This window comes from Scylla paramamosain, chromosome 3, assembly GCF_035594125.1.
Source record: "Scylla paramamosain isolate STU-SP2022 chromosome 3, ASM3559412v1, whole genome shotgun sequence".
Lineage (NCBI taxonomy): Eukaryota > Metazoa > Arthropoda > Malacostraca > Decapoda > Portunidae > Scylla > Scylla paramamosain.
In genome coordinates this window covers 12,960,690-12,970,254 of record NC_087153.1, presented here as the reverse complement: position 1 = coordinate 12,970,254, position 9,565 = coordinate 12,960,690, and the positions used below count along the sequence as shown (strand labels likewise).

At 39.0% G+C, this 9,565-nt stretch overlaps 1 protein-coding gene across 2 annotated transcripts; it reads right to left on the bottom strand.

Moving 5' to 3' along the window:
• Window positions 1–51: 51 nt before the first annotated feature.
• On the bottom strand, window positions 52–9,356 carry LOC135090530 (B-cell CLL/lymphoma 7 protein family member A-like). 2 transcript variants are annotated; one of them, XM_063987357.1, is made up of 6 exons: window positions 9,212–9,356; window positions 5,858–5,971; window positions 5,404–5,473; window positions 1,613–1,718; window positions 966–1,030; window positions 52–539 (listed from the first exon to the last, which is right to left on the bottom strand). In XM_063987357.1, exons 2-6 carry the CDS (start codon window positions 5,947–5,949, stop codon window positions 528–530), a joined length of 345 nt encoding a protein of 114 aa, XP_063843427.1. In that variant the 5' UTR covers window positions 5,950–5,971; window positions 9,212–9,356; the 3' UTR covers window positions 52–527. The 2 variants fall into 2 exon arrangements, with proteins under 2 accessions (XP_063843427.1, XP_063843419.1); XM_063987349.1 differs by lacking the exon at window positions 966–1,030 and having other exon boundaries at window positions 9,212–9,355.
• Window positions 9,357–9,565: the final 209 nt, after the last annotated feature.

The following is a 9,565-nucleotide window of genomic DNA, read 5'->3' as shown; positions in this document are numbered from 1 at the left end:
GGAAAAGTGAGTGTTTCAAACCCTTCAAGGATTACTGAATAATGGTAACACAACTGTCCGTAAGTTCATTAATGCCAAGAACATTTTGTACATTTATCATTGTTTAAGACAAAATCTATTTTTTTTAGGGATCTGCAAGTGAATGCTTATACAAATTATTTATGCTACATGATTTTCATGGCCTAAGGTTGCCTCGAGCCTTAAGTTGTAAAACTCTGATCAGTCAGCACACATCATCCAGGCACACTCATTTTAAAATAGTGGCTTACTTTAGTGAACAATAACTTAGACAGAATAATTTATGTATTCTTAAGAAAGTACCAAGCTCTGGGAGCTCTCAGTACAAACACACAATTCTTTTAAGTAAAAAAAAATATTAATTAAATTAAATTAAAGGTAGTCTATACATTTATCTGGCTTAATTTATCATTCTACAAGCTTTTTCTTAAAAGGTGGTTCAGAGTTGGAGTCCTCTGAGATGTTGAACTGTGTGGAGGAAAAGTCTGTTGCATCTTGTGAGTCACTCATCATAGACATGGCTGAAAAACAAGACAAAAAAAATTAGGATAGTTCTTACCTCAAAAATATCACACTAGAAATTCTATTAACAATCCTACAATTTAGCTTGCCACTGCTCTGATCTGCAACATCTTGAATTCTGTATTTGGGACATGTTGGATGAATGCTCCAGTTCAAGGGATCTATGAGAGCTGCTTCCTTCCTCACACCATGATGTGTGTGAAATATTTTTTTCTCTACCTTGCTCAGGGAAAGATGTATATATATAATATATCGTATATTAAAGGCTAGTCTTAGCTTCTTGTATACCATTAATATCTAATTAATTTGATGAAGCTGCCACCCTTTTTATTTAATTTTTCTAATTTCATATCTTAGGTGTGAATTTTAACTTGTCTTTTAGTTCCTATAATATTTGGTAGAAACTTTGATGCTTTTGCACTTACCAAACAAGTAGGAACTACACACTTAACTCTATGTTCGAGGAAGTGGCTGTCATGTTTTGTTGCTACTGTAATGACATAAAAACTACAACAGATAAAAATCCTTAAGTAGATGACTAAACCATGTTTATCATAGTTATAAATACAGTAACATTTTTCAAAGTTCTCAATAAATACACAGTATCAGATACTCTTAAGCAGAAAATCCTTCTCCCTGAATTTTTACACTGGAAAGCACTGACTCTAATCTTTTCCCAAACGACATGCCTCACAAGCTACAAACTGCAAACTGGGTTTTACATTGCTTGCCAACAGTGTCATGCCCCCTTTGAGCACTTTACAGAAACAGAGACAATTATCTGAATGCTGGATAGATTTCCCATTAAGAGGTACCAATGCCCATGACTGAATCTTTACCACATTCAGGTTAGCACCAGACTGACAAGTTCCCAAATGATAAGAATCACCAAGGCCTAGGTGATTCAGTTGGCCTTCACTGTACTGGAACTACATTAAAATAACGGTACATACATCTATCTAATCATATTAAGGCAATATCTTTAATTATGTGCCTGTGCATATGCCTTTTATATATGTTCCTAAGAATCTATGTGTGTACAAAAGCCTTCAAACACTATCCTGAGACTCACCAGTATTGGAGTCATCTCCACCCATCTGGAAAGCAGACATACTACTGTCTCGGCTGGACAGCCGATTTTCTTTATTAGCACTCCCACCGCCCTTCTTCTTCCTTTCCTGCTGGCCAAAACAACACATGAGGCTTCAAAGAATTTTTTCTACACAAAAGGGATATATATATATATATATATATATATATATATATATATATATATATATATATATATATATATATATATATATATATATATATATATATATATATATATATATATATATATATATACACACACACACACACACACACACACACACACACACACACACACACACACACACACACACACACACACACACACACACACACACACACACACACACACACACACACACACACACACACACACACACACACATAAATAGCATAAAAAGAGGCATACATTACAAAGAATAATGCACAAGTCACTCCAATTAAAATATTGTCTTTGTTTTAAGTAAGTTTGAAATTTTCAACACAAGTGTAATCTTCATGAGGAGGAGGCAGTAGACACCTGCCGAAATGATAATTACTCCCAGTGAGGTCTAAAGCACTGTTCAGGGGGTGCTGTGAACTTATCATTAAACCCAGCTGTGACCTCACTGAACGTTTCCCTTTGTGTCTCACAACACAAGGGGGCAGTCACAGCCTGCCCTCTAAAGACAACTCACTGAAACTCAGGTGTCTGAGGCAACTGACAGTAGCCCCTTTTCTGTTTCCTCCTACTTTCTCTATCCTCATTTTCGATCCAAAGCTGGATGCTGCGTTTATGTGCGCAATGACTTAACCTGCTCTCGTGCCCACGCTCTTGAATCTTCCGAGTTTTCCACCATCTGGCTACAACTACAGAGTCACTCTCATACTAAATTTATCTGTGCTGTATACCTCTCTCCTAACTCCTCTGACTATAAGAAATTCTTTGACTACTTAACTTCCAAAGTGGAGCACATTCTGACCCTCTTCCCTTTTGCAGAGATCTCCATTCTTGGAGATTTCAATGTTCACCACCAGCTTTGGCTTTCCTCTCCCTTCACTGACCATCCTGGTGAACTAGCCTACAACTTTGCTATCCTCCATGACCTAGAGCAATTGGTGCAACACCCTACTCGCATTCCTGACCGTCTTGGAGATATGCCCAACATTCTTGACCTTTTCCTGACCTCTAATCCTTCTGCTTATGCTGTCACCCTTTCTTCTCCGTTGGGCTCCTCCGATCACAATCTCATATCTTTATCTTGTCCTATCACTCCAATCCCTCCTCAGGATCCCCCTAAGCGAAGGTGCCTCTGGCATTTTGCCTCTGCCAGTTGGGGGACCTGAGGAGGTATTCTGCTGATTTTCCTTGGAATGACTACTGCTTCCGTGTCAGAGACCCGTCTTTGTGTGCTGAGCGCATAACAGAGGTGATAGTGTCTGGCATGGAGGCGTACATTCCTCACTCTTTATCTCGTCCTAAACTTTCTAAACCTTGGTTTAACACAGCTTGTTCTCGTGCTATACATGATAGAGAGGTGGCCCACAAAAGGTACTTAAGCCTTCCATCACCAGAATCTCATGCACTTTATATTTCTGCCCAGAACCATGCCAAGTCTGTTCTCCAACTAGCCAAAAACTCCTTCATTAACAGAAAATGTCAAAACCTTTCAAGATCTAACTCCCCTCGTGATTTCTGGCATCTAGCCAAAAATATCTCCAATAACTTTGCTTCTTCTTCTTTCTCTCCTCTACTTCAACCAGATGGCACCACTGCTATCACATCTATTTCTAAAGCTGAACTCTTTGCTCAAACCTTTGCTAAAAACTCTACCTTGGACGATTCTGGGCTTGTTCCCCCCTCTTCCTCCACCCTCTGACTACTTCATGCCACGTATTAAAATTCTTCACAATGATGTTTTCCATGCCCTCGCTGGCCTAAACCCTCAGAAGGCTTATGGACCTGATGGGGTCCCTCCTATTGTTCTCCGAAACTGTGCCTCCGTGCTTGCACCTTGCCTAGTCAAACTCTTTCAGCTCTGTCTTTCAACATCTACCTTTCCTTCTTGCTGGAAGTTTGCCTACATTCAACCTGTTCCTAAAAAGGGTGACCGTTCTAATCCCTCAAATTACCGTCCTATTGCTTTAATTTCCTGCCTATCTAAAGTTTTTGAGTCTATCCTCAACAGGAAGATTCTTAAACATCTATCACTTCACAACCTTCTATCTGATCGCCAGTATGGGTTCCGTCAAGGCCGCTCTACTGGTGATCTTCTGGCTTTCCTTACTGAGTCTTGGTCATCCTCTTTTAGAGATTTTGGTGAAACTTTTGCTGTTGCCTTGGACATATCAAAAGCTTTTGATAGAGTCTGGCACAAAGCTTTGATTTCCAAACTACCCTCCTACGGTTTCTATCCTTCTCTCTGTAACTTCATCTCAAGTTTCCTTTCTGACCGTTCTATTGCTGCTGTGGTAGACGGTCACTGTTCTTCTCCTAAATCTATTAACAGTGGTGTTCCTCAGGGTTCTGTCCTGTCACCAACTCTCTTCTTATTATTCATTAATGATCTTCTAAACCAAACTTCTTGTCCTATCCACTCCTACGCTGATGATACCACCCTGCACTTTTCCACGTCTTTTCATAGACATCCAACCCTTCAGGAGGTAAACATATCACGCAGGGAAGCCACAGAACGCCTGACTTCTGATCTTTCTAAAATTTCTGATTGGGGCAGAGCAAACTTGGTATTGTTCAATGCCTCAAAAACTCAATTCCTCCATCTATCAACTCGACACAACCTTCCAGACAACTATCCCCTCTTCTTCAATGACACTCAACTGTCCCCCTCTTCTACACTGAACATCCTCGGTCTGTCCTTTACTTATAATCTGAACTGGAAACTTCACATCTCATCTCTAGCTAAAACAGCTTCTATGAAGCTAGGTGTTCTGAGACGTCTCCACCAGTTTTTCTCACCCCCCCCAGCTGCTAACTCTGTACAAGGGCCTTATCCGTCCATGTATGGAGTATGCTTCACATGTCGGGGGGGTTCCACTCATACTGCTCTTCTAGACAGGGTGGAATCAAAAGCTTTTCGTCTCATCAACTCCTCTCCTCTAACTGACTGTCTTCAGCCTCTCTCTCACCGCCGCAATGTTGCATATCTAGCTGTCTTCTACCGCTATTTTCATGCTAACTGCTCTTCTGATCTTGCTAACTGCATGCCTCCCCTCCTTCCGCGGCCTCGTTGCACAAGACTTTCTTCTTTCTCTCACCCCTATTCTGTCCACCTCTCTAATGCAAGAGTTAACCAGTATTCTTAATCATTCATCCCTTTCTCTGGTAAACTCTGGAACTCCCTGCCTGCTTCTGTATTTCCACCTTCCTATGACTTGAATTCCTTCAAGAGGGAGGTTTCAAGACACTTATCCACCAATTTTTGACCACTGCCTTGACCCTTTTACGGGACTGGCATTTCAGTGGGCATTTTTTTTATTGATTTTTGTTGCCCTTGGCCAGTGTCCTTCTTACATAAAAAAAAAAAAAAAACCTACAGCATTGAAGAAATCATCTGAGTATTGTGCAACATGAATAAACCAAAGAGAAAAGTATTTAGGGTTCAGCTTTCTATGATGACTGGGGGATGAGCTGCATTAAACCACTGCTCAATCAGTGCTGAGATTACATAAGCAGGTCAGGATCCAACTCCTTGCTAGAAATAGACACAGTATACATGGTACTACTGCCATAGATGCTGATATGCAAGTATGTCTTTCATGAAATAAACTCACATCTTGAATAACAGGAACCCATTTATATATCTTCATTGTTGTGTCATGTATTGTAATCCATCTCTTCTCCCTGGAAGAAGAAAAAAAAAAATTATTCTTAGTTCTTAACTGGGCAACTGCATTGATCACTCAATTTTGCTGCTACAATACCAACAGTACAGTACATAAATTAATAGTAAGAGCTACAAACTACAGTACTTCACTGCAAATTATCTAGATCTTGAATAGCACAAGCCACATTTATTGGAAAAACAAAATTATGTGAGCAAAAAATCAAATAACACGACCTATGGCTGGGTCACTGATGTGTGATTAATATGAACTTATAAAATTCTTTAAAAAAATGAATAAATAAAAAAAAAAAAAATGCTTATGTGCACAAATATGTAAAGATAATACATTGTAATGCAAAACGTAACTTAAGCTATTTGCAAATAATCTAAATAACACTCACCAACGTCGCACTTTATCAAGTGCCTGCATTGACCTCTTGGTGTCCTCCTTCCCACGGGAGCGCGTCTCTGCCCTCAGTGACCTAGACATCATGCTTCTCTATCACTACACTACCCTGGAAAAGAAAATTATTATTTTGAAATTCAAAACCTGATGAACATCAGAATTCAAAATGGCTGGAAATTACAAATGCTCATACTGAATTTGTCTCCTGTGCTGCTTTTATTGATTTACTCTACAACTCTGAGAACTAAGAAAATTAACCTTAGTTGGATCAGGGGAATGGGAATGCTAAACCTTTTATACTGCTAGAAAAAGATGAATGAATAAAAGAGGTATGAAGATTAAAGAAGGTGAAGAATAGATTAAGTTTTAACACTGGTGACATTGATTAGAATCACAGAATTGAAAAATAGGTCTGGTTTCAGATACAAGCCACACAAGTAATGATTTGCGAACTCATCTACTTCTCAGTACTGCTCCCAAATATTACTGCCTATGGTGACTTTACTCTTAACCACAATTTTTTGACGATGTAATTTGAAAGCAGCTACTCTTTTGCTGAAACTTACAATAAAAACTTTATTACCAGCTAATCTATTTGTACTTTTTCTATTTGCATTAATACTGGTGCCAATGTCATTGCAATGTATTAATGAACTCAAGCATCCCTAGAAGAATTGCAGGTCAGGGTATATCATAGACATCTGAAATATAACCTTGCTCAAGGACCTCAGAGTACTAGGACCACTTCAAACAATCTTCTTAAACATTTATCACTTCACAACCTTCTATCTGATCGCCAGTATGGGTTCCGTCAAGGCCGCTCTACTGGTGATCTTCTGGCTTTCCTTACTGAGTCTTGGTCATCCTCTTTTAGAGATTTTGGTGAAACTTTTGCTGTTGCCTTGGATATATCAAAAGCTTTTGATAGAGTCTGGCACAAAGCTTTGATTTCCAAACTACCCTCCTACGGTTTCTATCCTTCTCTCTGTAACTTCATCTCAAGTTTCCTTTCTGACCGTTCTGTTGCTGCTGTGGTAGACGGTCACTGTTCTTCTCCTAAATCTATTAACAGTAGTGTTCCTCAGGGTTCTGTCCTGTCACCCACTCTCTTCTTATTATTCATTAATGATCTTCTAAACCAAACTTCTTGTCCTATCCACTCCTACGCTAATGATACCACCCTGCACTTTTCCACGTCTTTTCATAGATGTCCAACCCTTCAGGAGGTAAACATATCATGCAGGGAAGCCACAGAACGCCTTACTTCTGATCTTTCTAAAATTTCTGATTGGGGCAGAGCAAACTTGGTATTGTTCAATGCCTCAAAAACTCAATTCCTCCATCTATCAATTCGACACAACCTTCCAGACAACTATCCCCTCTTCTTCAATGACACTCAACTGTCCCCCCTCTTCTACACTGAACATCCTCGGTCTGTCCTTTACTTATAATCTGAACTGGAAACTTCACATCTCATCTCTAGCTAAAATAGCTTCTATGAAGTTAGGTTTTCTGAGACGTCTCCGCCAGTTTTTCTCATCCCCCCAGCTGCTAACTCTGTACAAGGGCCTTATCCGTCCATGTATGGAGTATGCTTCACATGTCCGGGGGGGTTCCACTCATACTGCTCTTCTAGACAGGGTGGAATCAAAAGCTTTTCGTCTCATCAACTCCTCTCCTCTAACTGACTGTCTTCAGCCTCTCTCTCACCGCCGCAATGTTGCACATCTAGCTGTCTTCTACCGCTATTTTCATGCTAACTGCTCTTCTGATCTTGATAACTGCATGCCTCCCCTCCTTCCGCGGCCTCGCTGCACAAGACTTTCTTTTTTCTCTCACCCCTATTCTGTCCATCTCTCTAACGCAAGAGTTAACCAGTATTCTCAATCATTCATCCCTTTCTCTGGTAAACTCTGGAACTCCCTGCCTGCTTCTGTATTTCCACCTTCCTATGACTTGAATTCCTTCAAGAGGGAGGTTTCAAGACACTTATTCATCAATTTTCGACCACTGCTTTGACCGTTTTATGGGACTGGCATTTCAGTGGGCATTTTTTTTATTAGATTTTTGTTGCCCTTGGCCAGTGTCCTTCCTACATAAAAAAAATAAATAAATAAATAAAATCTGGTGAAAATTTTATTGACTTAGGAAATGTGGCTGTAGTAGTAGATGAATGGCTGATGAGGAGGGTTGTCAGTGTGAAGAGGGTGTTGCGGTCAGAGATTTTCTTGACTAAAATCCAAAGGACTTTAGTGAAGGACAACAAAATTGTTAACATTTTTTTTTTTTTTTTGTAAGAAGGGCACTGGCTGCCCCCAAAAAGAAAATAAAAAAAAGAAAACCACTGAGTGCCAGTCCCTAAAGAGAGTTCGTCAAAAAGGGATTCAAGGATATGTCACATGGAGAACTAAAAAAAACAAAAAAACTTGCGTCTTTTTCCATTAGCTTGTAGGAGAGTGAGGATGGCATGATGGAAACATGCACGATCATAATGGTTGATAATGCAATACCAACATTAATGTCTTACCAGGGAGTGATTAGTGACAAAAGACTTAGTATGGTGATGAGGTGTGTTCCTTAGGGATAGGTCAGGTGGGTGGGAGTGTGACATATGGACATATGCAATAATTCACTGTGTAGTAAATTATTTATAAACTCTGATATAGTAACATATGGATATAAAAGAAAAACTAAATCCAAACAGGTCAAGATTAACTGTATAAGAATACAAGTTGTCTCCTGGATACAGTGATTCTGAAAGGATACAGTCATTCATGATTATATATATATATATATATATATATATATATATATATATATATATATATATATATAGTTTGTGTGCCGTTAGCTCTTTAAAAACTCAGGTAAATTTAGTGTCAAGCTGAATAAAAAAAAAGATAAATAAATAAATAAATAAATAAAAAATATAATTAAAAATGCACAAACCGGGGTCAAGGTTAAATGCAAGGGAATTAACCTTCTGTGATTCGAACATAAATACTAAATTATCTTTCGGATACAATAATAAATGATTTTCAAGAGTGGAAATCCCATTGACAGAAACATGATTGAAGAATGTATTGTGCAGACATTAACCCCACGACCTTTATCGACAGTAGGGCTGATCTGGAGCTGGAGTCACGGGCTTCGTAACCTCTTTTAGCAAGCTCCTCTTTGAAACAAGTGAAAAAAATAAATCAAGTGGCCAGATGTAGAAGAGTATGGTAATGACGGTGACAGACAACGTCTTGCTTGACCAGTAAACGAAGAAAGAACGGAGTAGAAGGGAGATATGTCAGGATAGAAATTAAATGGAGCGCAAGTAATAGGGTATGCTGGTACTCACATACGAAAAAAGTGTATTGTGGTTCCCTTCACTTGAGATGAAAACAGAGCGGCGGCGTCCCGCTAACGAGACCTGTCAGGTACACTTCTCAACGGTGTGTGTGTGTGTGTGTATGCTATACTGTTCTTTTAATTTCTCTATTCATATATCTTCCTTAATTCATTAAATTGATAAATATGAGCTTTCCCAGAACCAACAATCTAGGAATGGAAATGCATAATCTTAAGATAATTTGTAATAATTGTTGTTACTACTTTTCTTATACCACATTGACTAACTATTTTTTTCTTTTATTTTACGCTTCAAATGTTGCAGATTGTAGCCTTAGAACTATATTTTGAAACCCTTCAGGCC

Bases quoted from the DNA above. Each gene is read 5' to 3' on its own strand.
- LOC135090530 (XM_063987349.1), bottom strand. From the start codon at position 5,949: ATGATGTCTAGGTCACTGAGGGCAGAGACGCGCTCCCGTGGGAAGGAG. The intron at 5,474-5,857 runs GTGAGTGTTATT...TTCTTCTTCCAG, and splicing joins CTTGATAAAGTGCGACGTTG to GGAGAAGAGATGGATTACAA. The intron at 540-1,612 runs GTGAGTCTCAGG...CTTGTTTTTCAG, and splicing joins TGGAGATGACTCCAATACTG to CCATGTCTATGATGAGTGAC.